Genomic DNA, 27,646 nt, shown 5'->3' with positions numbered 1-27,646 from the left:
CCCCGTCCTCCCAATCTACCACGAGGCACCCATGGACTTCAAATCAAGTTTAATAAATAAAACAGCAAGGGATTCAAGGCAGTTATCACTTCACAGTGTGGTCCTTGGTGGGGTGAGGGAAGGTCGAGGCCAACTCTGCAGACAGGCTCGAGCCAAAACCCTCTCCTGGTGACACCCAGGGGTTGGGGAGCGCTGCCCTGGCCCCGTGGAGGACCCCACTCCAATTTGTAAACAGAAACATAAATAAAACGAGGGAAGCTGGGAAAGAGAAGGACCAGAACCCCAAACCATCTTGCTGGGGAGCTTCAACAGAAGTATGACCCACGGGGTCAGGGCAACGGGCTGGAGCCAGCCCCTCGGTGCTGCAGGCAACGGCGCCCTGGTACCAAGGGGGGTGCGTCACCTGTCTCAACCCCACACCCGAGGCTGCTCCGGGCTGGAGACAGGGAGGAGGCGGGGGGGGGGGGGGGATGTAAAGTGCGGCGTTTCCTGAAGTGGAGAGCAGGGTGGAGGTCGAGGGCAGGCGGGGCCGACGTCGAGGTATATGGCTCTGTGCCCCACGGGGTTTGGCACCGAGTAGCAGCTGCCCACGACCCCCGGGCTGGGGCAGACTGTGGCCCTGCTGGGTGCAGGGAGATGGAGCCAAGCGGAGTGCTGAGGGTGCCCCGGGCAGAGGCTGCTGGTGGGGGCAGCATCCTGCCCCATCTCCCCACCTTCCTCGCCTCTGCTGGCTAGACGGGGCCGGGCCCTCCGCCTCTGGCCACCCGATGGGTCCTGCGCTGGGGGCAGCAGCCTGGACAGCTCGGACCATGGTGCCGGGCACCAAGGGCACCAGTCTGTGTGTGAGGGGGGCAGGGCAGCGGCCCGGCCACCACTCACCCCGTCCTTGCCGTGTTCTGAAGCAGAGGAGGCGTTACCCGAGGCCCACGAGGAGGGGAGGGGTCGGGAAGACTGGCAGAGGCAGGCCCCGCGGTGGCCCCACGTCCAGTCCGGGCCACGCACGCCCACCCGTGGCCAGGGATCAACAGGTCATCACGTTACAGCTGCAGGGGGAGAGACCGAGAAAAGGTCAGTCCAGTCCCACAGACGGCACGGCCTGGGTGCCGTGGGCTGAAACCGTGGCTCCCGACCTCACCTCCCCCAGCAGACCGTGTTTTCACTTGTGCTGGTGGACAGGCTCCCCAAGGCAGCACTGTCCGTGGCGCCTGGGGAGGGCTGGTGGCTGGGGCAGGGGTGGGAGGAGCCTGGCACCGGCCCCGTTTGTACCTTTTTGGATTTTGAACCATATGAATGTATTACCTAGTCAAAAAAATAAATAAGCCAAATTAAAAGTAGAAAATAAAAGTAAAGAACCAACAGAGCCTGCTCCATATGGCCAAGCCATCCTCGGGCCCTCGGGACACAGCCCTCCCCTCTCCACAGCGCAGCCTGAGGCTGGGGGGCGGGGACCCGGGGCAGGGGGACCCGGGGCAGGGGCCGCACTCACTGTGACAGGGGCTCCGAGTGCAGCCCGGGGGCTGGGCACGCTGGGTGGGCAGCCAGGAAGGGATTCACATCCCCAATGCCGATGAGTCCAAACTCGGTGACCGACAAGGCCACTTGTGCCGGAGCCACGGCCTCCTCAGGCTCTCCGTTCACATCCACACGGCTGGAGATGAGAGGCAGCTCCTCGGGGAGGGCCCCGGGCAGGGTCAAGTCCACAGCTAGTCTCGGGCTGCTGCCGGGCTCTGGAGGGGCTGTGGCCGGGGGGTAGAAGGCTGGCTCGGCCAGGGCAGGGGGCCGCCTGGGCAGGGGCACGGCTGGGAGCGTGTCCAGCTGCTGGAACGGACAAGGCCCCGGCTCCGAGGACGGGAGGCTGTCGGAGCTCTCCCCAGGCTCACTGAGACTGCCGGCCGCGCTGTCTACACTCAGCGGCTCTGCGGGGGAGAACACAGCTGAGGCTGGGCCCCCGGGGCACCCACACCAGCTCTCCTGGGACCCACAGCCATCCCAGCGAGAGCACACCCCATTAAAATCACACTCATGCTTTCAGACTGCAACCTACGCTGGGCTCCTGCCCAACCTCTGCGGGTCCACCAAAGCCTGTGGACCCCTCTCCATGGAGCTATTTTCACAGAGACATGAAATACAGACACAAGAGGGTGCCTGGGTGGCTCAGTCGGTTAAGCGGCTGCCTTCGGCTCGGGTCATGATCCCGGGGTCCTGGGATCGAGCCCCATGTCGGGCTCCCTGCTCAGTGGGGAGTCTGCTTCTCCCTCTCCCTCTGCCTGCTTCTCTGCCTACTTGTGCTCTCTATCTCTCTGTCAAATAAATAAATAAAATCTTTAAAAAAAAAAAAAGAAATACAGACACAAGAGAAACCAGTTATAGGGAAACTGTGCACCTGGGCTGACGGCCCTGAATTGGGAGGTTGTAACTCCTGTTTTTTGAAACCAAGACCAAAACACAACAGGTTCAGAGAAATTCAAATAAAACAGAATAAGAGAAGCTTGAAGGCAAAGTGCGGATAAATGTGGAATCTATGTGATTAGCAATTCCAGAAATAGGAAGATGCCATCCCCCTTTTAGGCAAACCATGGAACCAACCAGATTCTGGAACAATCTAAACCCCAGAGTACAACAGACTCAGAGCCAAGGTCCTCATCCTTATCTCTGTGGTCATGGTCAGAAACTCCAGTCCCGAGCTGGGCCCTGTCTGCTCCTGTGCAGCCCTGAGCCCGGACGCCAGGGAGCCCTGGACACCCATGAGACCTCCCACGTGCCATCCAGGGCCACAGGACACATGTGTACCCTTCCACACAACAAGCCAGCAAGTCCCCGTGGCCACTCATGCAGGCGACACCCCCACGGACCGCTCTCTGGGGTAGAGCCCTGGGGGCCCAGGTTAAGGCACCAGTGAGAACAGGGCTCTCCCAAGGGCAGGGACCCACCCACATTCTCACCTGTGTGCATCCGTGCCAAGGGGTCCTGCTCAGAGCCCAGGCTGTCAGCAGCAGGGGGCAGGGGCGGCGACGAGCGGGGGCGACCAGTGCCGTCGGGGTCACTGCCGTCCAGGTCCTGGTCTGCATCCCTGTGGGAGAGTGTGCCGTGAAGGGGAGACGCCTGCCCGGGACGCCCACCCTCCCCTCCCCAGGGCCCTGGAGCCCGCTGCACGCACGTGGCTCCCGACGGGCCATATTTCCTCCGGCCCAGCCTCGTCTGCTGGGAGAAGTAGTCGTAGCGCTCAGACTTCTTCCACAGGTAGTAGTACTCCACACACTCGCCCACGGACCGGGTGCGCACCTGCGGGACAGCAGATGTGTCACCTCGGCCCCCAGACGAGCAGAGACGGGTCCTGGCACCGCCACTCTTGGACAAAGCAAGACTCCGCCTGCAGCCCCCGTCACCCGCTTCCAACCCGCCCCTGAGGCACATCCCCTCACCTGAAGTAGGACGGCACCCCATCTCAAAGAGCCCACCACCTACTGGTGTGGACCTGGCACCCTGATCCTCACTTCGGGACCACGTGTCCAGTGTCCACCTTCCTCGCCCCAGACCACAAGCTCCTGAAGACAGCGGCATCCACCATGCCCCTCACAGGCCCAGAAAGCGGGGGAGAGATGACCCTGGTGTAGACCCAGAGACAGAGCCCCTGGCCCAGAGAGGACAATGTGTGAGCCCACGTTTCCCACTGAGTGCAGAGTGTTACTGACACTCCGTGGGAGAGCTGCCCACGAGGGCCATCAAGACACCGTTAAAGGACATGCTATGGGTTTGTGAAACTAACTCAAGATCGTACTTACAACATGACACAGAAAACCAAATAAACCCTTATATGTGAAGTATCCTGGGAAGAAAAGGTGCCACAAACATGTGTCCAGCACACAGCTGGACTCCATGCAAAACCTCTTAGGGCATAAGATAAATCACGGAGACCAAATGAACACCACAGGGAATATAGTCAGTGACTCCGTAACAACATTGTACGAGAACAGAAGGTGACCACGCTTATCGTGCTGCACGCTAACTGATGCACGGGACTGTCCATCACAATTCTGTACACTTGGTGCACTCCTCACACTAACGTGACCTTGTGCATCAACTACACTTCAATTATAAAAAAACTCTTAGAAATCTCTTCTAACGATTTGGGGCATCTTTCCACTTTGGAGGGTCACCCCACAGCAGGCCAAGGAGGACCTGGAGAGCAGCGGGGACAGGGGCACACATATCGTCTGTTCTGCTCAATGAGACCTGTTGGCACATCCATCCTGCCAGGGGTTAAGTCCTCTGTGGTCTCCCTGGGGCCAGCTCCAGCAGAAGCCTGAAATGCATGCAGAGGGAGGCCGCAGCCATCACCAGGGTGGGTGGGCACAAAGGAAACAAGGGCATTGTGCCAACAACACTGCGCTCACAGAAGTGGCCTGGGCTGTGGTGGAAACACAGTGCGCAGGAAACTGCAGGCCACAAGGCACGGATCCAACACCGCGCTGGGCATGGTCAGCTAAGCACCATCTGTCCCTACACCAGCCCCGAGCAGGCACCTCATTCACCCCAAGCTCCTGGGAAAAGACAGAGGCCTGCACGTGAGCCCGATTTCCGCCAGGCCCTTCCCTACTGCCTACGTTCCCATGAGCCGTGAGGAGCCAGGGCTACTGGCCCTAGAAGGACAGGACAACAGACGGGATGAGGGGTGAGGTGGGGAGACGGACAGAGAAAAACTCAGGCTCTGACACAGAACCACAGAACACGCCAGGCAGATGTCCCACGCTGCATGGCAGAGGGGCCAGGGCTCTGCCGAGAGGCCCCCCTAGGAGTCATGCACGAAGCCACGGGCAAACAGCATCACTGTGGGATGTGCAGACGCCAGCAATGACCCAGGTCGAGGGGAAGGCAGGGTAACCTGGCACTCAGCAACGCCTCCCATCATGAGGTCTGCTGCAGGTGGCATAAGGACCCACGTCCTTTGAGGAAATTAGGAGATCTAGGGCTGCAAGTAGGATCGAGGTTAGGGGTCAGCCCTGCGGCATGGGCCCTGGGCACGGTGGCAAGGAGATGGCAAAGCAGTGCCAATGGGCCACGAATAGACAAGACTACTGAAGTTCACCCCTAAGCAGTGTCTTTCCCCAAACCAGAGCCTTCGTTTGGGGACTGGAAGGTGGCCCAGCAGACATCAGCAGAGACTAGAACAAGACATCAATGAACGTATGGTGAGCCAGAGGTGGGCAGTAGGGCTTCAGCCATGGCTCGGAGGAGGCCGGTCAGGGGAGTCCCAACCTCACTGTGGGGTGAAGGTGACGTGTGCCCGGTCTCCCGAGCCCCTCCCAGCCCCGAAGAGCCACTGCCAGAGCCTGGCGAGAGCCGGGCGGACAGCGTCCTCACCTTGTTGGCCTGGATCAGGTGGAAGTTCTTCCCGTGCACTCGGAAGCCATGCTCAAAGTTCCTGCACTCCTCTTCGCTCCAAGCACAAAACCCATCTGCAAACAGGAGGAAGAGCACAGTGGCATCAGCAGTGTCCAGGACATGACAAGAGCGGAGGGCAGGGAAGGCCGGGGCTACGTGCTCACCTCGGATCACCTTCACATTGAACCGCAGTCTCCGCAGAGCCTCCTCTGCATTGAAATTGCATTTCACCAGCTCGTAAAGCGCCTGGGGAGAAGCCACACTGACTTCCCACCTGTTCACCTCACCCCACACGCCCCTTAGGGACAGGGACACTGGGGGTAGTCACACCACCCTCCGGGGGTGGGGACACCACAGGGGCGGGGATGGGGCGTTCACACCAATCTCAGAGGCAGGGACGTCGGAAGCATTCACACCACCCCCAGAGATGGGGACACTGGGGAGACATTCATACCACCATCAGGGACGAGATGTCAGGAGCATTCACACCACCCTCAGGGGCGGGGGCATTGGGCAGGCATTCAAACCACCCCTGCGGGTGGGATGTTGGGGACAGCATCCACATCACTCTCAGGTGGGGATGTTGGGGGAGCATTCACACCACCGTCACAGGCAGGGATGTTCAGGAGCGTTCACACCACCCTCAGGGGCGGGGATGTTGGGGGGGCATTCACATCACCCTCAGGGCAGGGATGTTGGGGGGAATGTTCACACCACCCTCAGGGGTGGGAACATTGGGGAGAGCATTCACATCACTCTGTGGTGGGGATGTTGGGGGGCGTTCACACCACCCTCAGGGGCGGGGACGTTGAGGGGAACATTCACATCACTCCCAGGGACGAGGATGTTGGGAGGTCATTCACACCACCCTCAGGGTCGGGGACGTTGGGGGAGCATTCACATCACTCTCGGGGGTGGGGATATTGGGGAGAGCATTCACATCACTCTGTGGTGGGGATGTTGGGGGGCGTTCACACCACCCTCAGGGGCGGGGACGTTGAGGGGAACATTCACATCACTCCCAGGGACGAGGATGTTGGGAGGTCATTCACATCACCCTCAGGGGTGGGGACGTTGGGGGGGCGCTCACACCACCCTCAGGGTCGGGGACGTTGGGGGGAGCATTCACATCACTCTCGGGGGTGGGGATATTGGAAGGGCATTCACATCACTCCCAGGGGAGGGGATGCTGGGGGGGCGTTCATACCACTCTCAGGGGCAGGGACACTGGGGGTGCTCATACTGTCATAATGAGTGTTCTTCATTTCAACTTGTCACCATCACATGACCACACTGGGCAGGAGCTTCACGGTACACCTCCCCCACCACCCTCCCGGGGTGGCCTTTCCATTCCCCGTGCCCCTCCATGCCTGACCACCCCTCCCCTCCTGCCCCTGCGTGGTCCCCCGAGACACCTGAGCCACTGACTTCCGACTCAGGGTGCTCCAGCACCACGGCCCTCTGCACCCCGTGTGGCAGCCCCACCTGCTCACTGTCTTTCACTGATTCTCCCTCCGGGAGCTGCGACCCAGCCATCTCGTGCCACCTCCGTTTCACTGCCCGGTACAGGAACTCCTCCACCTCCCTCTCGGGGAGGATGTTGGGGTCCCAGAGCAGCTGGTCGTCATTCTCATAGACTGTGGAGAAGGAGTGCTGGGGTCACGTCACGGGCACACCGTCCGTGCCCACGCCTAGGGAGCTCCCCCTCCTCTGACAGCCCCGTCAGAAGCGCCTGCCAGGGCACCTCTGGAGGACCTGCCTAGTTCTCTCGCACGTAGCAAAGAATGACTACACACAGATCACCAAAGACGGTATTTCATGACCAGGTAGCGTTTACTCCAGAACGCAAAGTTGGTCTAATGTCTGAAAGCCCATCAACATGAGAATGAAAGAAAAAAAAACGGCTGTCTCAGGAAACACAAAAAAGTATGTGACAGAATTCAAACTGTCAGCTGCTAACAAAAAGAAACTTCCTCATCCAACAAAGACCATCTACAGCGGCCGACAGCCAACGACTTACTAAACGGGACATGGAACACTTCCCCCAAGTTTGGGAACAAGACAAGACGTCATCTCTCATCTCTTCTTTACCCTCCTGTCCTGGAGGTGTCGCCGGTACAACACGGAGACAAAAAGAAATAAAAGACACAGAGATTGCAAAAAAATGAAGTAAAGCTATCATTCCACGTCACACGATCACATATGTAAAAAAAATAGAAGAGAACCTACAAAATACTAAAATCTGTAAATAAGCTCAGCGGAGTCACTATGTACAAGATCAATTAAAATAACGAATTGCATTTCTACTAACAGAAATCGAGTACACGTGAAATTTTTCAAAAGACCTTTTACCACAGCACAAACGGGCCACTGGGTATGCACGAGACTGCTACAAAAACTCCGCTGGACTTCAAGAGGGGAAACCACACGTGTGACCCGCAGGCGTGGACGGTGCTGCCATCCACTCTCCACAAAGTAACCTCAGCATTCAGCACAACTCTCAGCAAAATCAAGCAGCCGACGAGCTGGTCAGCAACCTCTATGGAGGTACGATCAGGCTCCTGACGTCGGAGGACGGGCACGGTCTCAGACGCGGCTCAAGGGAGACCAGCGAGCAGAAGCCCAACACACGCACGCGTGACAGACACTCGGCTCCTGACAGGCACGTCTTCGGTGCAGCAGGCCGGCACGGCGTGTCCCATCGCAGGGCCAGAACACGGCACAGGTTAAAGGACTCCTGACCCACACCTCCAACCACACGCTCAACGTTAAATTAGTCGGATCGGGGGCGCCTGGGTGGCTCAGTTGGTTAGGCGACTGCCTTCGGCTCAGGTCATGATCCTGGAGTCCCTGGATCGAGTCCCGCATCGGGCTCCCTGCTTGGCGGGGAGCCTGCTTCTCCCTCTGACCCTCCCCCCTCTCATGTACTCTCTCTCTCTCATTCTCTCTGTCTCAAATAAATAAATAAAAATCTTTAAAAAAAAAAAAAAAAAAAAAAAAAAAAAAAAAAAAATAGTCGGATCGGTGCTTCCTACGCGACAGGGAAAATAGAGGACAAGAGCTTCTGCGAGAACTTCCCTAATGGCGCACAAACAACACGGTCAGAGTAAACACCGACAGCTCGGACGGCATCCCAGGTGAGGACACGGCCAACTGGGAGAAAACGTGGTGGTGCCCAGAGCCGAAGACAACCCTGCATCCAGAACGCCACAAGGACGCCCACAAATCAGACAGAGAAAGGCCATTCCATCTAAAAATGCGGAAAAAGCCTTGAGCAGGTGCCTCCCAAGAGATCTGCAAACGGCCAGTAAACAAGATCCCTCTCCAGGGAATCGCCATTAAAGCCACAAGACACCCCACCCCACCCACAGACGCTGTCAAGTGTGCGTGAGGACGTACGCCAACGGGGACTCCCACAGGTCGCTGGAGGGAGCCCGAGCGGCACAGGCAACGCCCAGACATCTGTCCAGGAAGAGCGCGTATGTCCACAGAGAGACGCACGCAGAGACATCCGGAGCCGCACACGGGAACCACCGCACCACCGACCAACAGTACAACGGATGAGCAACGTGGTCCCTCCACACCAGGAAACAGCACACAACAGCATACGAGGTCCACGTGCCACACTACGGATTTCACTTCCCAGATGTGGCGTGGAGGGAGACGCCAGCTCCCACCCCCTCGGGACCAAGGACCAGCCATTCCCTGGCAGTGGAAAAGGCCCGAATGCCACACTCAGTGAAGGCTGGGGTTCCAGACTGAGGTCTGCACGCGTTCAGGACAGCCTGACGGTGTAGCTAAGAAGCGTGCACTGGTGCCTTTCTCTGGAGGAGGGTCTCATGTGTCATCAGATTCACAGACTCACCTGCATGGTCCCATGACCCAGCTGACCTGCACGTTCCTGTCTCCTCCTTTACCCAAACTGCTTACGGCGGAGCAAGCACGTGCCACCAAGCCCACATCCCAGCTCCTAGCCCAAGGCCTCGGTATCTCTGCTGCAGGTCCCTGTCTCCTCTGTCTGTCCCACCTCACTGCCAATCTCAGCGACTGAATCATCCTGGGAGAGACTCCTGAGCCAGGGGTGCCAGCCCCGGGCCCACAGGGCCTTTGGGGCCAGGAAAACAAGACTTGGGTCAATAGCCAGGTGACTTTACTTCCTATTTTCTTCACCTGTAGGCAAACACGGCAATGCCTATCTCAAAGGACAACAGGCCTCGCTCCATGTTCCAGTGGGGCCATCAAGTCCGGGACAGGTAGTGCCCTAAGAAGAGCGCAGGACAGAGCGACACTGGTCTCTGGCGGTCATCTGGGACAAGGCCCAGACACGGGAAGAGCCGGCTGGGGAAATGTGTGCACACCTGGAGAGGTGAGGACAGGGGCCTGGGCAGGACGGGGTGGACAGAGCTGAGGGCAGGGAAGTCGGGTGCCGGCTGCACAGGGCGGCAGGACCACACAGCGCCGAGCGGAGGGGCAGTGAGCAGGGAGAGGACGTCAACTGGTCCATGTCCTCCTGCCCCTCAGATTCCCTCCAAGGGTTGGGGAACTGGCTCTGGGTAAGCACGCAGCAAGTTCCCTCCTGGCTACACTGGGGTTCTCGCTTCTTCTCCCCGTCTCCCACGCTCACAAAGCCCCACTTACGTTTCTCACCATGGCGGTCCAACTGCAGGCTGCTGAGGTCGGCTTGGAACTGAGGCCCAACCATGATCTCCTGCAAAGGCAAAGGCCCAAGGCAGTCAGGGCTGATGGGAGGCCCAGCCACGAGGTGCTGACGTGGGCCCCAGGGTGGCCGCCTAGAGCCCCGGGCTCATCTGTGCCATCTGCCCACAGATGCCTAGTCCTGTGGTCTTGAGCACGAGAGGCAGAAAAGGGTGTGGGTGTGAGTGACAGTGTCTGCACCCACTTGTCCGTCCGTCTGGTACAGCCAATCCCGTGGCAAGGGGGGTGAGGCCCGAGGACCCAGGAGTCTGAGGTCCAGCCCAAAGGCCCCAGGACAGGACCTCGGGCCATATCACAGGGACAAGAGCACAGTCAAGGCTCTAGCCCAGCTCACTGCTCAGGAGCCACATGCTCAGCTCTGCCCTGAAGGGCCAGAGACCCACTTTCAGGGCGCCACTGGGTCAGGGCCACTCACCTTCTTACATTTGTTGGCAGGAAGAGGGTCCTCCTCTGTGTCGGAAGAGGTGGAGGAGCTAGGCTCTTTGTCTGCATTAGCCAGGAAGCAGGCTTTGGGGAAAGGGGGGCAGCTGAGTCGCGCCCACGGCTCCGGGGGGCCCACCCTGGCTAGCGGGCTCTGGGCGCCACTGCACCTCCCCCCGACTCTCCGTCCACCGGACCCCTACACTGTGCCTTTCGTGAGGAGTGTGGCCCACACCCTGGCCACATGACGGCTGTGCAACAGGCCCAGGACTGGGGACTCAGGAGGCCTCCCCCTGCTGCGGTTGCTACCCTGCCAAGCCCTGAGCCCAGCACCTCACCCTGCCAGCCTCACAGGATGCACAGGCAGGCAGAGCCGAGGGGAGGACGGTCTCAGGCCGCTGCCCCAGACCTGACAGACTGCAAGTTACAGGAACCTGTCCCTCCTCAGGTCAACCAAAGCCACTCAGTCTCCGCTCACAGGTCATCAGGAAAGTGGGAAGCCCAGAGGAGCTCAGACTGAGGTCAGGGCACCCACGGGGTACGAAGCATCTGTGTGCAAGTGCCTGGCCCCCCGCAGCCCGGGGCCCCTCCATCTGCATCCCAGAGCTGCGCCGGGCCAACCCCAGGGGAGGAGCAGGGGGGAGCACAAGTGCCTGGCCCCCCTGCAGCCTGGGGCCCCTCCATCTGCATCCCAGAGCCACGCCGGGCCAACCCCAGGGGAGGAGCAAGGGGGAGCACAAGTGCCTGGCCCCCCCGCAGCCCGGGGCCCCTCCATCTGCATCCCAGAGCCGCGCCAGGCCAACGCAAGGGGAGGAGCAGGGGGGACACCTACATCCACTCCGGTTAGGAAAAAGGTCAGAGGCCTCATGGGAGGTCACAGACGGGGTCAGGTCATCGGCTGACGACTGTGTCTCTTCCTCTTCTTCCCCTGAAAGCAAATCCTTCGCTATTTGTTCCTTTTAACAAGAAAGCAAAGAAGGTGTTTGTGGTTTGTTTCGACAACCTCAAGATAACATGTAGTAACAGCGAGTAACAGTGCTAACACGGTGACTGACGCCACGAGCCCACTCTGGATGCTCCTCCCCTCTGCAGACAGAGAGGCCAGGCACAAGGGCAGGCCAGCAGGGGGCACTCCCTGAGCCCAGCCCTGCAGCCTGGGGACGAGGGAGTCCCCGCGCTCTCCACTAAGCAGTTTCCACCTCCGGTGATGAAGCCCGCCCTGCTGGCACCCGCCCTGTCAGGACCCGGAAGGCCCGGCCCAGGAGAACTGGGCCGCCTCTCTCCTCGCCGGCCTCCACTCCGCCCCTGCTCCAGCCCAGCCTGCGGCCGCTGGGACCACCAGCTCAGACCGTGTGGGGGACCGTCACACCCGTCCTCAGTCCACGCACCTTGTCCAGGGTCATGTCCGGGAGGTTGGCTGCGCTGTCACTGCCCTCGCTCTCCCGCTCCGAGATGGGGTCTGACGCCTCATAACCATAGAGGGCCAGCAGCTCATCGAGGGGCATGTCGCTGCTCTGCAGGGTTAGGGCTGTGTCAGGAGGGGCTGCTCGGGGTTCCGAGCCCCTCCGTCGCACTCACAGCAGCTAACCCCAGCCAGACCCCAGTCCTGCATCCAAGGACTCCCTTAACCCCGCGGAGAGGCAGGGACAAGACACCTGTGCCCAGAGAGATCCGCTCTGTGCCCGAGGTCCCCAGCCTTGAAGAGTGGGGCCAGGAATGGCCTCTCCCTCCACAGGGTCCTGCCCAGGCTTAACCCCAGCAATGGAGGATGACTCGACATCTGTAAATCTACCACCACACCTGGTGACGTCGGAAAATCAGAGTAAATCAGAGTAAATCAGACGTCGGTAAAGGGAAAAACATGGCCATCCAAGAAACATCTGGTAAAATCCAACATCGCATCGGGTAGGGAGCAGTCCACCACGTGGATGCGACAGGACGCTGTCAGCCCTCGCCAGCAGCGCAACCCCACCCCAGCTGACCGAGAAGGGAGGCTCAAGCCCACCACAGGGAACGGACAGTCGGAGACAACAGGACGAGAAGCGGCCCGGCGAGGAAGACGCGCACGACCATCACCTTCCTCTCCAGTCCTGTCCCCGGGCCACCGCTTCTCCCGCCTGCCTCTCTGCTCCTGACGCCGACACTCTCTGGCCGCACCACGTCCTCACACCGGCAGCCCCCCAGACACCCTCACTCATCCCCCCAGGTCAGCTCCTGCCCCGCCCTCGCCCCTCCCCGTGGAGCCCAAGCGCCCCCTCCCACCCTCCAGGACCCCACTAACGGGGATGTTCAGGATGCCTCTCACACTTTCTAACTGTGCGCCTGCTGGGCAATTAACACAGGGGCCCTACGACCCCCAGATGCCTGGGACCCTTTCGCAGCGACTGTCCTGAGAATACGACGGCATTATTTCCGCCCTCCGTGCCGGCACGCGTGCTGAGGGAGGGAGTCACGGGTGGGACACAGCACCCTACAGTTGCGAGCCGTCAGCGGGCATCCCTCCCCGCCACCCACTCAGTTGTAAACGTGCCGCTTCCCTCGAGGATGCCCTGTGCAACATTCCTGATTGTATTCTCGCTCTCGCGGAGCAGATGTCGTTTTAATTTTCCGTGTGAGGAAAGGGGAAGCACTGGGAGTGCCTGCCACCCCCAAAGTGCGGGTTTGTGCGGGAGCGCCTGAGTGTTGCGGCAGCGGTCCCCACCGCACAGCTCCGCTCTTGAGGGACAGACCGGCCGGCAGGTGATGACAGGCCTCCTGCCGGGCGCCGCGCAGACGTCTCAGACAAGAGCCCGGTCAGCCATCCCTCCAGACAAACAACTGACTGTGCTCGCTGCAACAGCAAACCTCAGGCTTTTGAGCAAGAAACTTTTTCGAAAATCTGGATCTGACAACATGAGCTTGATAAATTTGCAATATCGTTTGTTAAGGTGATACAAAAACGGCAGTGTTTCTGCTTTTATCTTGGAAATTACATTCTTTCTTAATCAGTTTTTTTTAATTTAAATTCAGATTAGTTAACACATAGTGTAGTATTGGTTTCGGGGGTAGAGTTCAGAGATTCATCAGCTGCATAGAACACCCAGTGCTCTCTCCATCACGTGCCATCCTTGAGGCCCGTCCCCCAGTCACCCCCTCCCCCCAGCAACCCTGCTTCTTTCCTAGAGTTCGGCATCTCTAATGGTTTGCCTCCCTGTTCTCATCTTACTTTATTTTTCCTTCCCTTCCTCTATGTTCATCTGTTTTGTTTCTTAAATTCCACCTATGAGAGAGATCACATGGCATTTGTCTTTCTCTGATCTTAGTTTTTAAATATTATAGCTGAAGAAAACCTAGGTGAGATATTTAATACATAGCTAATTTTAGTTTTTGGTTAATTTTGAGATGTTTTAAATTCATTTTAAACTTTTTTAAATTGTTTTTCCCTTTTCGAAGAGAAGACTTTTGTCTTTGGTTATAAGACCAAACTGGCACCAAGCGATAAATGGCACCAAACCAGGTAAATGCCCCGTGATTACTGCTTAAAAAAATTTAAAAATTCTCAATACTTTAAAGATGTTTGATGAAATCAGTGTTGATATTTTCATGAACTGAAAATTCACATGCCAAAGCGCTAACCCCCAACGTGACTGTATCTGGAGACGGACCTTTGCAGGAAGAATTACAGTTACATAGGATGTGAGGATGGGACTCTGATCCAGTGGGATTAGGTCCTTAAAGAGACCCCAGACAGCTTACTTGCTCTCAGGCACGTGAGGACACAGAGAGAAGGCAGCCGTGTGTAAGCCAAGAAGAGGGCCCTCACCAGAAACAACCCTGCCTGACCCTGAACGCAGACTTATGGCCTCCACAACTACATTGGTTAAGCCCCCCGTCTACGGTATTAACAAGCGAGGTTCTCAGATTTTGTAGTGTGAACTTACATTTGCAAGATGGGCAGGCTGGAGAACCAGTATGCTGCAAACATCTCACCACGCAGAAGGTAATATGATCACACAGTGGGGAGAGCCACTGCAAGTTCACCACCAGGAGATTCCAACAGAATCACATCCAGAAAGTTCACAGGATAGGATTGTAGAAGCCACTCTGCACCCGCCCCAAAGCTACCACTTACTGGATTCGGGTGCAGCCTCAAGGGATATCCACAATTACCTGAGAAGCTGGTTAAGTACTCTCCCCTCTTCCAAGAACAGATCCGTATGAGACCAGATTTTACTTCAACCAAAAGAACAAATTAACAAGACAGCAGCTGGGTTCTCATGTTCGCTCCTGCATTTACGAAAATATAAAGCTATTCCACTCTTCTCCCCAACCTGTTTTTGGGTTTTCTTTTTTTTAAAGATTTATTTATTCCATTTTTTATTACTTTTTTAATTTAAATTCGATTAACATATAGTATATTATGAATTTCAGAGATAGAGTTTAGTGATTCATCAGTTGCATACACGACACCCAGTGCTCATTCCATCATGTGCCCTCCTTAATGCCCATCACCCAGTTACCCCCTCCCCCCATCCCTCCATCAATCCTCATTTTGTTTCCTATGATTAAGAATCTCTTATGGTTTGTCTCCGTCTCTGATTTCATCGTTTTATTTTTTCCTCTCTTCCCCTACGCTCCTGTTTTGTTTCTTATATTCCACATGAGTGAGATCATATGATAATTATCTTTCTCTGATTGACTTATTTCACTTAGCATAATACCTTCTAGGTCCATCCATGTCAATGCAAATCTAAGTATTCATTCTTTCTGATGGCTTCCATTGTACATATGAACCACATCTTCTTTATCCATTCATCTGTTGAAGGGCATCTCGGCTCCTTCCACAGTTTGGCTATTGTGGACATTGCTGCTGTGAACACTGAGGTGCAGGTGCCCCTTCTTTTCACTACGTCTGTATCTTCGGGGTAAATACCCAGGAGTTCAATTGCTGGGTCATAGGGTAGCTCTATTTTTAACGTCTTGAGGAACCTCCATACTGTTTTCCAGAATGGCTGCACCAGCTTGCATTCCCACCAACAGTGTAGGAGGGTTCCCCTTTCTCCACATCCTCATCAACACTTTTGTTTCCTGTCTTGTTAGTTTTAGCCATTCTAACAGGTGTAAGGTGATATCTCATTGTGGTTTTGATTTGTATTTCCCGGGTGGCAACTGATGTGGAGCATTTTTTCATGTGTCTATTGGCCATTTGGATGTCTTCTTTGGAGAAGTGTCTGTTCATGTCTTCTGCCCATTTCTTGACTGGATTATTTGTTCTTAAGGTGTTGAGTTTGATGAGTTTCTTTACAGATTTTAGATACTAGCTCTTCATCTGATAAGACATTTGCAAATATCCTCCCCCATTCTGTAGACTGTCTTTTGGTTTTGTCGACTGTTTCCTTTGCCATGCAAAAGCTTTTTATCTTGATGAAGTCCCAAAAGTTCATTTATTCCAGAGAGAGATAGAGAATGAGAACATAAGGGAGAGGGGGAGAGGGAGACACAGAATCCCAAGCAGACTCCCCGCTGAGGGCAGAGCCCACACAGGGCTCGATCCCAATACCATGAGATCAGGACCTGAGCCAAAACCAAGAGTCGGACATTCAACCAACTATACCACCCAGGCACCCCCAACCTGTTTTTGTTTTAGAAGTTATTTTTTCATTTTTTTACAGATTTATTTATTTGAGAGAGAGAAAAAGAGAGAGCAGGGGGAGGGGCAGAGGGAGAGGGAGGAGCAGACTCCCCGCGGAGCAGGAAGCCCGATGCGGGGCTCAATCCCAGGACCCTGGGATCATGACCTGAGCTGAAGGCAAACGCTTCACCGACTGAGCCACCCAGGTGCCCCTATTTTTTTTTTTCATTTTTACAAATTTTATAAATTGTTTCTACTAACAATGCATTTACCATATAACCTACACAAAGCTCTTTGAAATCCTCAATAATTTGGGGGGCACCTGGGTGGCTCAGTCGTTAAGCATCTGCCTTCAGCTCAGGTCATGATCCCGGGGTCCTGGGATCGAGCCCCACATCGGGCTCCCTGCTCAGCGGGAAGTCTGCTTCTCCCTCTCCCACTCCCCCTGCTTGTGTTTCCTCTCTCGCTGTGTCTCTGTCAAATAAATAAATAAAATCTTAAAAAAAAAAAAAAAGAAATCCTCAATAATTTTTTAAGAGCATAAAGGGGGTTCTGAGGCCAAAAAAGAGAGAACAGTGTGTTTAATGCCTATAGCCCTAAAGCCCCAGGGGCACGACCAGGTCTGGCCTGACCCCCCGCGACCTCTGCTCCTAGCACAGCGCCTGGCGCTTCACAGACAGACACACAGGCAGTACTTGTCCCTGTGAAATCTGAGCAGCCTGCAGACTGCTTCCACCAAATGCAGAAACGTGACATTGCCCAGGGGGCCCCACCCACACAAGGGCAGAGGGGACCAGCTCAGCCAAGTACCTGGGCAATGAAGTCCTTCTCCAGCTCCCCCTCGGGCTTCTCTGGGTCTCCCGCGGCCTGCTCGCACTGCTCCCGGATGCCGTAGTTCTGGGACAGGATCTCTACGAGGTTGAACTGATGGTCTGCAGAGCCCATGGACACCACTGTGGAGGAGACACCAGCCTGCATGAGCTGCTCACCCCACAGACCCCAAGCATCATGCAAGGCGCAGGGCGGCGGGGGTAGGACCCGACAGTGGCCCTGCTGTCACCAGGACAAGCCCCACAGCCTGTGGCCACGTGTACACGTGTGCTCGTGCGCACACATGGGAACGGCTGTGTGTGCGTGTGCGCACACTGGTAGTCAGCACAGTCCGCCACCACGGAGCACTGCGAAGGGAAGAGCACGCCAGCTAAGTGTACCGTACGCACGCACTCTGGGAACGTGGGGGGTGTGCGGTCCTGGAGGCTCGCCCTGTCTCCCTCAGCACACACCCCTGTGGCGGCGTGGGGAGGACCCCACAGACTAGGAAGAAGTGAGCACCAGGGGAGCTAGGGCGGGCAGAAAGAACAGAAGGCCCCGAGAGGGCCGGTGCCCCATCCGGCAGGCCCTCAGCTCCTGGAACGGAGGGGATGCCGCATGCACACACCCACACGTCACCGCAGGGACAGCACAGTGCGGGGGGACACACAGGAGGCCCAACAAATGCTAGTCCTTCCTCCAGCCTCAGCGGGACAACAGCGCGACCACCCGCAACGGGCCAATGGGTGGCAGATGTGGCCAGGTTTTTGGTTTTCCCAAAAAAACCAGGATGCGTTTATCGCTCTCTCCCCATTCTGGTCTTCTTCAGTAAGTCAAATTTAAAGAGAACAAAGACAAAAGGAAATGGCGAGGGTTCCATCCACCCAGGCCAGGGAGCAGTGAAGGCTGAGGCTGGCCTCCTCCCTCCACCTGGGTCCACACGCAGGAGGAGGGGGAGCTGCAAGGGGCCGCCTTCTGGAGCAGGGGGTGCAGAGCACCTGGGAACAGTGCCCACCCAGCGCCAAACCCAGTCTTCCTGCCTTGGCTGGGGTGCCTGCCAGGCTGGCCACCCCAGGCCAGAGGCCGTCTGGTCCTCTCCTGGGCTGCCCTGCCCCCACTAGAAGATGAGGAGAGAGTCCTGGCTGCTAGGCCCACACCCCGTCCTTGGACTCTGGGAGCCAGCACACTGTGTCCGGCTCTGCCTGGCTAAGCAAGACGCTGTCTCTTACAACCACAGAGGCCCTGGTAGCCCTGGGCAGTGGGAGCGGAAGGGCAAGGAGGGTACCTGCTGCGGTCTGCAAGCTGGGCTCCCCCGGGCACAGGCTGTGAGCGAGGCAGGAGGCCACGCCAGGGCTCTGCCTTTCCAGTGAGGAGGCCTGCGGAGGAACAGAAGCAAGGTTGGCTCGGCTGGTCTGGAACCCACTGGCAGATGTCTCTGCAGGACGCCGGGGAGCAGGGACAGCTCAGAGCCCGACTCCCCAGGCAACCTCAGGAAGTGGCCTCAGCTGGGAGAGTCTCCCTTGGCTTCTATGCCGAAAGTGACAGATTCCCAAAATCATACAAAAAGTCCAGGGACCCAGATAAGCCAAAACAATCCTGAAATAGAACAGTTCCTGATTTCAAAATTACTACAAAGCTACAGTAATCAGAACAGCGTGGCACTGACATAAAGCTAGACACATAAGCCACGGGACAGACTTGAGAATCCAGAAATAAACCCACAGCCGTACTGCCGACTGAATCTCAACAAAGGTGACAAACAGCTCAGTGGGGCATGAACAGTCTCTCCAATAAATGGTGCTGGGACAACAGGAAGTCCACAAGCAAAAGAATGAAGACAAGTGCCTACTCACACCACACACAGATGAGCTCAAAACGGACCCAAGACCTTCAATATGAGACCTAAAACCTAGAACTCTTAGAAGAAAACACACGAATAAATCTGCTACCCTGGACACACACACATGGTTTCTTAGATAGGACATCAAAAGCATAAGCAACAAGAGGAAAAATACACAAATAAAAACGTTTCTGCCTGAAAGGACATCACTAAGGAAGTGAGAACACAACCCACAGAGGGAGACGAGGTCTGCAGATCACGAGAAGTGACCTGCATCTGGAATACACGAGGAACTCTTACGAGTTTACCTTTCATGAAAAGGTAACTCAATTTAAAAATGGGCAAAGGATCTAAACAAACATTTCTCCAAAGAGATACACAGGTGGCCAATAAGCACACGAGAAAACGCTCATCGGAAGACACAAATCAAAGGAGGGAATGCAACGCTAAGCGGGAGGTCTGAGAGGCAGTCATCGGTCCTGCAGAAGGTAAGCCGGGTTAGGACAACCCAGCAAGTCCACTGCTAGGCAGACACTGAAGGGGTCAGTCTGTCGTCCCAACATACGCCATTCGGCATTAGGGTTATTCTGAGGTGAAGCCAACTGAGCAAAAACAGACACAGGATGACCTCTGCGTTGCCCCGGCCTGCTTCACAGCAGACGTAAGTCCCATGTGGGTGCTTCCCCTCCTGCCCCCAAATCAGGCAGGGAGCAGCTTAGCACGGAGCTCGTGTGTACAAACACACCTTACTAACTAGCCAGGCCTTCCACTACCTCCCTGCATAGCCACGTTCCCACGACCTGGTGCCCAGACAGACTCTAAGTCCTTCTGTGTCGTGACACTCAGTCCACGTGGGCCACTCTTCTGTTGACATGCCCACAGGAGCCCAAGCCCTGACCACCCCCTGGGTTACTCACTGTGACTTCTCCTGTGGGATGTGTGCTACATGAGTTAATAAACTGCTTACTTCTCTCTCAATAATCTGTCTTTTGTCAGTCTAAATCACAGGGCCCCACCTGAAAACCGAGGAGGGGAAGGGAAAGAGATGCCCAAGGGAGAAGAAACACACATCTACGCTAAAGCTCACACGTGAACGTTCATGGTGGGACCTTCACGAGAGCCAAAGGTAAGAAGAATACAAACGTCCATCAGCTGATGAAGACAAACCAAAGCAGAACACAGGAGCATCCCGCGGCCTCGAGCAGGAACGAGGCGCCCACACGCACTGCCCCAGGGATGGACCCCGAGCCCACGACGCTCAGGGAGGGAACCAGACAGAGAAGGCCACACAGGGTGTGAGTCCACGTGGGTGACACGTCCAGAACAGGCTCATCCACGGACGGGAAGGGGGCTCGTGGGGGCCGGGAGCTGGGGTGGGATGGAGAGTGACCGCTGATGGGGTAGTGTTTCCTTTTGGGGCGATGGAATGTTCTAAAGCTGACCACAGATGGTCGTACAGCTCTGAATGTACTGAAAACCACTGAACTCTGCACGTGAAAATGAACTGTATGAATAAACCTCAGCAAAGCTGTCTGCACACACACAGAAAAGATCTGAATATGTAATAAAATTAGGTTTAGGGTTTAGAAAAAGTTTTCTAAGAATTTCCTCACTGGGTCCTCAAGAAAACCTCAAGAGGTTGTGTAATCCCTCACCTACTAAGAGAAACAAGGGAACTAAGCTCAGAGAGATCAAGTCACTCACCCCAACTCACACAGCATGTAAGCAGTGCTATTACAAACCCCCACTCAGGCTCTGTGACTCAAAGACCCTTTACAGACCCTTCACTGTACTTGGCAGCACGTACATGAAAGTTCAGCAAAGCCCCGAGAAAGAGCTGGGACACGAAGTGGCTGTGGGTGTGGTGTGTGCGCGGGCCTGTGCGCGGTGCGGCCTCTGCCAACAGCACGGGCAGTTCTGAGCTCTGAGCAGGCCGTGTCCCAGGAAGCGCAGCCCCAGGGTGGCAGAGGCGGTCAGTGGGGGGGGACCTGGAAGCAGGCAGGGAGCAGAGCGCACAGCGGCCTGCCCTTCCAGGAACAGCCACTAGCCCACACGGTGCGCGGGGCCAGCACCCTAAGTGTCCTCTGACGTCACCTGGGCCCTCTCTAGGACCCTGCAGACTGCTGATACACCAGCCTCCCTGGGCTCCCTTTCCCATCGCAGCCAGGGCAGGCTTTCTGTCTCTTGCTACCATAGCTCTAACAGGGGAACAGAGCGAGGGCAGAGTTTGGACGGCCCATTTTCCAGGGAGAGTTAACTCTGCTGCCTGCAGGAGGGCCTCAGGTGTGGCGGTCTGAGGTCCCCGGCAGGCTCTGAGGAGGACTTGGCCCTTATCTGACATGGACACTCAGGCAAAGGAGCCAAGAGGAACAGCTGGGAGGGACAGAAAGGGCAGCAGCAGGGAAGCTCCATCCCCTAAGGCAGGGGGCGGGGGCCGGGGGTGAGGGGGTGCTGCTCACAGCACCCAGTCGCCTCAGATCCCCAAGTTCATTCCCAGATGACTCCAGGTTCCTCGAAACTCACCAAGGAACTCCCCTGCCCCAACGTCTGACCTCTAGATGCAAGCCCACCCTCAACAGTGGGATTCCCAGGCGCTCTACTTCCTTTGTTCAGAACACTCTGGATGTTTCCATCAGAGTCAAAGCCGTCCATTTTGCAGAGGTGGAAAAAAACAGGATTGGGAGAGGGCTTAAAGGAATTAGGAGAAAAGGACCAGTAGAGATGTGGTCCCAGAGCAGTGGGGAACCCAGGTCTTGGCAAGGACAAGGCGAGCTCGTCAGTCCTGTCTCAGGTGGACCCTGATGGCTCGAATGCGGAGGCCAGTCACTAGGAGACTAGAATGCAGGGGCCCTTTTCCCCGGGCAGGGTCCTCCCACTGCCCTTCCCAGCATAACCCACAGCGACGACGTGGCAGATTCCACACTCCAAACTGGCGGCACCCACGTGCTCTTCTCCCACTGTGACGCTGGCATGCCTCCCCCTTCCAGAAGTGGGATTCTGGGGACCTGGATGGGTCTGGGACTCTGGGCAGGGGGCTCCATGTGACTTAAAATGCAGCTCGGTTTCCATCGGGTATCTTCTGGGACAGTCAACAGCCACCATGCTGTGAGGAAGCCCAACCACACAAAGAGGCCTGGGGAGGTGTCCCAGCCAGCAGCACCCCGTGTGAGCAGGGAAGCTTCCTCCCCTGGGGTCAGCTCCAGCCCCAGCCACCAGCCGAGGGCCACGGCATGAGGACCCTGAGTGAAACCTGCCCGGCTCAGCCCAGCGAACCCTCCATACCACAAAAGGTAATAAAACAATCATCGTTTTCACACCGTGAATTTCAAAGTGATTCCTTACACAATGACAGCAGGAAGAGCCTCCACCTACACCCGGCTGCCCCCCCCCAACACTTACGCTGGGCCAGGTGAGGAGGAGGCCCTGGGTGCACTGCAGTCAATGGGGAAACAGGTTCTGCCCGTCTCCACCCACGCGAGTTACCTGTCTCACCAGGACACGGAGAACAAACAAGTGGGAGCGGGTATACACAGTACTGAGGGGAGAAGGCGGAGTCCCTCCGAGGAAGAAATGGAAGGGAGCCAGAGAGCGGGAGTGGGGGCAGGGGGAGATCTGCGGGGACCACATCACTGAGCAGAGGGTCACGGGGAGGAGATGCACTTTACCCCAAGGACAAAGGAAAGCTCTGGAGGGTTTTTTTTTTTTTTTTTTTTTTTAAAGATTTTATTTATTTATTTGAGAGAGAGAGAATGAGAGAGAACACATGAGAGGGGGGAAGGTCAGAGGGAGAAGCAGACTCCCCGCCGAGCAGGGAGCCCGATGCGGGACTCGATCCAGGGACTCCAGGATCATGACCTGAGCCGAAGTCAGTCGCTTAACCAACTGAGCCACCCAGGCGCCCTCTGGAGGGTTTTAAGTACAGGACAAAGACAGTGTACTTGGGTCTTTCACACACTCATCTGGTATCCCGAGGCAGGCAGGACGAAGCTCTCCCATCTTCCCTCGTGGCGCTGCCGGCTACTCCAGCAACGACAGAACTCGGGCCGCTAACGCAGATCAGGCACTTACTGGGAGCTTACAAACCGCCGTCTTTATTGGTTAGAGACCGCTCATTACCAGTAACTTCAAAAGGGTCAGCTTTCCCGTGCAAGCCACTGGGCCAAGATCTCGGGAGACCTCTTGACTCCAGGGTCTTCCCATTTCAGAGATGGGAGAACAAAGCTGTGAACACTCAGTCACCTGCCCAAGGTCACAGAGAGTGGGAGGCTCCAGCTCTGCAACAGGTGCCCTGGGCAGAGGCTGGCTGTGGCTCATCACATCCGACATCTCCACACTTCCCGGTCCTTTACTGACCAGTCTCTCAGGCCCTTTAGGACAGGCACTGTGGGGTCTGTGCTCAGTCAGACCCTCGGGGCCTCACACAGAGCCAGGCACACGGGGAAGCTCACACACAGACCTTCTCCTGCGAAACCAACGCAAATTCACTCAACGGGGCAGCACCGCGCACAGTCAACAGGTGGGACAGGGACACGCTGGGCAGCTGGCCGCTGTGAGGGTTCCAGGGGCTCTGCACCAGGCAAGGCAGAGTCAAAGCCAAACCCCGAAGCTCTGCCAGGCCAAGCATGCTGCCCACCCACCACCCGTGTCCCTAACCAGGAGCACACCAACACGCCACCACCACACCCCTACCTGGCTTCTGCCCCGATCCCCTAGGCCAGCCACTGCCCCCGTGCGGCTTCAGTTCCCCTAAACGCCCCCTAAGGAAGGAGAACTGTCTAAGAACCCTTTGGGTCCAGCCACCCAGCACAAGTGGATGCTGAGGTCTGGCCTTGCACCCAGACACCCACACCCTCTTTGGCGCAAATGCAGGGCCTGCTGCTGCCCCTCAGAAGGTCACTGGTGGGAGAGAATGGCCATTCCCACCTTGCACAACACCTACCCCTGTTGTGCTAAAACAGAACAGCCCAACTCACCCCACAACCCTGCCAAATACCCCAAGCACGTGCTATGCCTGGCTGGGTGGGTACCTTCTCCTGTCCGGGTCTCAGGGGCCCCACCCATTTCATGAGCATCACTTGCTGAGTCTGTGGACCTGTGTGGTGTGGGCCCTAACTTCTGCGTGCCCAGACTGAAAAGTCATGTACCAAGAGTCACATTTACTGAGCCCTGGCAGGTGCACTGTCTCATTTAATCCTCAGCAGGGCCCTAAAAGGTGAGAGCAGTCCGCCCTGTCTTATCCAACATTTCAAAGTAAAAAATAAAAAAAAGCCCACCCCAAAATGAAAGTTTTCCGTCCCCGGTTTGACGTGACGTGAAGCTATTTGTTGACTGTGTTTGCCCAGACGGTCCTAGACGAGTCTGATCAAGCGTCACAGTTCCAAACCCCACATACCCTCAAATCAGAAAATCTCTGCATCCCAAAGCACACAGAGCCGCAAGGATTCGGGTAAGGGGTCTCACGCCTGTCTCATGGACCAAGAGGGGAGGCTCTGAGAAGTAAGGCTGGTCGGCCCGTCCGAGAAAGCCCCGATGCCCTAGGCCCCCATCGCACCCCCCGCCCCGTGCCGGGTGTGCTCAGGGCCGGCCCGCGGTCGGAGTTCGAGTCCCACCCGGGGTCTGGACGGAACGACTCTGCGGTGCCCCGCACCCTGAGGGCTCGCAAGCGAGCTGCCGTGCGGGTCCCACCCGGGGTCCCGACGGGTGAGCGCGGCGCGCCACAACCGCGCGCCCAGAAAGCGCACTCCGCAAAGTTGGCGAGCGCGGGGAGGGCAGGGCTGCGCGCCGCCGGGAGCGGGGGTCCAGGACCGAAGACCGCGGGACCCGGGCTGGGGGTCGAGGGCCCGGGAAGCCGCGCCGGCTACCGGGGCGCGCGCCCCCACCCCGCGTCCGCCCTCTCCCCGCAGGCCCGCCCCGCCCCTCCCCACCCCACTCCGCGCGCCCGCCCCCCGCCCGCACATGCGCACTGCACCCCGCGATGTGGCAACCGGCGGGGGGGGGGTGGCCGGGGGCGGCCGCCGACGGAGCTCCGCGCCCCTCGGGCCCCGACGGGCGCGGCGCCCCGAGCCCGGCCTCCGCGCCCCGGGGCGGGGGTCTCCGCGCCCGGAGCCCCAACACGGCCGGGCCCTGCGGCGGTGGCCGCGGGCGCGCGGGGGCGGGGGGCCGGCTCCCCCGGCCCGCTCACTCACCTCCGCCATGGCCGTGTGTGCGCGGGAGGCGGTGGCCGCGCCGGGATCCCCGGATGCGGGGCCACGCGCTCATTGGCTGCCGCGCCCGGGAAGGCGGGGGCGCCGGGCGGGGCCGGGGCGGGGCCGGGGCGGGGCGCGGGCGGGCGCGTAGTAGGTGCGCGAAGCTGGCTGTGCGGGGCGCGCGGAGCGGGCACGCGGATGGGGATGCGCGGGGCCGCCGCCGGACGCTGGCCGGGGCCGGGCCCGAGGGGCGGGTGCGGCGGGCGAAGACGCTGGTCCCTGAGAGCCACACCTGCGCGGGGAGCCCTGTCCCATTTCCTCCTTCCGATATCCTGGCTGAGTACGACCAGTGCCCCGAGTTGGGGACGCGGCAACGGGCCGCCCATGCGCAACTGCTGGAGCCAGGATGGAAGGCTGGGCAGCGTGCTTCTGGAACTTTCTGCACTTTTGCCCCAGCGAGGACCCATCTCTTGTGCCGCAGCGTCGACTGAGGCTGGCGAAAATGTGGCTGCCCGGTGCTCGGAGCCAGTCCCGCAGCAGGGGAGGATCCGAACCCGGGGCTCTTTGGCTCTGAAGCCCCTTGTTTTTAGTTTGTCGACTAAATGTGTGTGGGCAGTGTGCACGTTCCGAACCTGTGCTAGGCACTGGGGGAGACTTTGAACGTGACACCCCTAACGTTTTAAATTGCATTTAAACATTCACCACATTTTAGATTTCAGACTGACAAGGCCTGTGAGCGTCAGGGCAGAAGGTGTAGCAGGAGAGGAAGCAAGGAGGTCAGTGGGGAGGCCATCAGCTGGCAGAGAGGTCAGCTGGTGACGAGGGTGGAGGGGGGGACAGAGGTGGACAGTTTGGGAAGGTAGACCCCAGAAGGCCCCCAATGCAGTGAAGGTGGACAGAGTGTGAGGACAGCTCCCAAATTTCTGGCTGGCACAAATGAGTAGATGGTGTTCCTACCAAGACTGGGGAGGTGGCGAACTCAAGAGCTGTCAGCCAATGGAGTACTGAAAGTTGAGATCCATCACGCCTGATGCTGGATATAAAAGCATTATCCCAGCCCTCTGAGAATCCACCTGTCAGGAGAGAGAACCACTCTTGAAAGGTCTGCCCTGCCCTTGACAATTGCATGAGTCAGTGAGTTCCCTGCTCTTCGTGCTGGAGGTTCAGGCCATTGTGACTGAGAGTCTGCACTGATCCATAGAGCAGTTAGTCATTCATCCATTCACTCATCGAGTCAATCAGTGAACTAAGCAGCTGTCCCCTTCAGCCCTCAACTAGGTGCTGGGCTTGCAGGGGTCCAGCGAGCCAGGGAGATGACCAATAGATACAGTGAGAGGGGGTGTCTGTGTTATAACACGGGGCAGAAACCCAGGAAAAGGGTTTGAGTCAGCCTGGGGTAACCAGATAAGACTTCTTGGAGAGGGCTTTGACAAGAATCATCAGAGAGATGTGAAGGGGGAGGGGAGGGACCCGGATGAAGAGAAGGACCTTTTTAAGGTCTGGAAGTCTCTCTCCACAGACTGATCATTAGTTACAGTGTAGAAATGAGGTAACATTGACCCAGTGATAAAAAATGAACATCGTAGTGAGGGGCAGAGGGACACCATGTACCTCCCAACCCTGAGAAGGACGCCACATCACTTAATCTGGCCAGGAATGCATAACCTGTATCTATATTTGAGAAAACGGCAGACAAACCCCAAATGAGGAACAAAGAAGGACTGTATTCTTTAGAAATGTTAATGCCATTAAAAACCAGCCTTTCACACAAGACAACTAGCAGTGCAGAGGGAAAGTCTATAAAGAGCATTACTGGGTCAATTGACAAAACTGGAATTCAGATGTGGATTAGATAAATCTATTACATCAGTGTCAAGTTTACTGAAATTGATAACTGGTCTGTGGTTCTGTAAAAAAATTACAGTGACATATTTAGGGTTAATATAGAGTGAATGTTTGTGTCCCCCCAGCATTCATATATTGAAATCTAGTCCCCAGTATGATGGTATTTGGTGGTGGGATCTTTAGGAGGTCACGAGGGTGGAACCCACATGAATGGGATGAGCGACCTTATAACAGAGACCCCAGAGAGCACACTCGCCCCTCTGGCCTGTGAGCATGCAGGGGAAAGACAGCCTATGAACCAGGAAGCAGGTCCTCACCAGACACCAAATCTACTGACACTTTGATCTTGGACTTCCCAGTCTCTGGAACCGTGAAGAAGACATTTCTGTGGTTTATAAACCATCTGGCCTAGGGCATTTTCAATAGAGCAGCCCAAAGGGACTAAGACAAGGGTAGGTACCATGATGCATGCAACTTCGGTGGTTCAGAAAAGTGTAATTTGTATCTATAAAACACGCACGGCGGGGAGGGGGAGAGTGAATGATAAAGCAAATGGGGCAAAATGTGAGAAGCTGAATCTGGGAAAGGGTATATGGAGATTTCTTTCTCCTATAAACCTGAATGGTTTTCAAAATAAAAAAGTAAAAGAAATAAAGCTAAGAACATAAAAAGCCGTGTCCTTAGCCAAGTCTTAAAGGAGGGAAAAGAGAGGCCAGGAGGGCACCCCGGCAGTGGGGACAGCAAAGGCAGAGGCCCGGAAGCCTGAGTGGGCGTGGGCCCCTGTGCCCATGCAGTCAGCCTCTCTTGGATCTCAACCGCCCAAGCTCGATAGGGAGT

At 56.8% G+C, this 27,646-nt stretch overlaps 1 protein-coding gene across 4 annotated transcripts; it reads right to left on the bottom strand.

Annotated features, from left to right (window-relative positions):
* Nucleotides 1–32: 32 nt before the first annotated feature.
* Nucleotides 33–25,015, bottom strand: MIER2 (MIER family member 2). 4 transcript variants are annotated; one of them, XM_078058790.1, is made up of 14 exons: nucleotides 24,965–25,015; nucleotides 18,225–18,315; nucleotides 16,940–17,082; nucleotides 11,907–12,032; nucleotides 11,351–11,474; nucleotides 10,514–10,605; nucleotides 10,021–10,090; nucleotides 6,868–7,019; nucleotides 5,547–5,628; nucleotides 5,362–5,456; nucleotides 3,158–3,282; nucleotides 2,943–3,070; nucleotides 1,487–1,916; nucleotides 33–1,299 (listed from the first exon to the last, which is right to left on the bottom strand). In XM_078058790.1, exons 1-14 carry the CDS (start codon nucleotides 24,971–24,973, stop codon nucleotides 1,296–1,298), a joined length of 1,671 nt encoding a protein of 556 aa, XP_077914916.1. In that variant the 5' UTR covers nucleotides 24,974–25,015; the 3' UTR covers nucleotides 33–1,295. The 4 variants fall into 4 exon arrangements, with proteins under 4 accessions (XP_077914916.1, XP_035956542.2, XP_077914910.1 ...); XM_036100649.2 differs by having other exon boundaries at nucleotides 33–1,043; XM_078058784.1 differs by having other exon boundaries at nucleotides 33–1,043; nucleotides 10,030–10,090.
* Between the last annotated feature and the right edge of the window lie 2,631 nt (nucleotides 25,016–27,646).

Source organism: Halichoerus grypus, chromosome 1 (assembly GCF_964656455.1).
Source record: "Halichoerus grypus chromosome 1, mHalGry1.hap1.1, whole genome shotgun sequence".
NCBI lineage: Eukaryota > Metazoa > Chordata > Mammalia > Carnivora > Phocidae > Halichoerus > Halichoerus grypus.
This window is presented reverse-complemented; position numbering and strand designations above follow the sequence as displayed.

Excerpts from the sequence above, each read along its gene's own strand:
- MIER2 (XM_036100649.2), bottom strand. Across the intron at positions 17,083-18,224 it reads CAGCTTGCAGACCGCAGCAG|TGGTGTCCATGGGCTCTGCA; the intron begins GTACCCTCCTTG and ends TCTCCTCCACAG. Across the intron at positions 7,020-10,020 it reads GGACCGCCATGGTGAGAAAC|TCTATGAGAATGACGACCAG; the intron begins GTAAGTGGGGCT and ends CCTTCTCCACAG.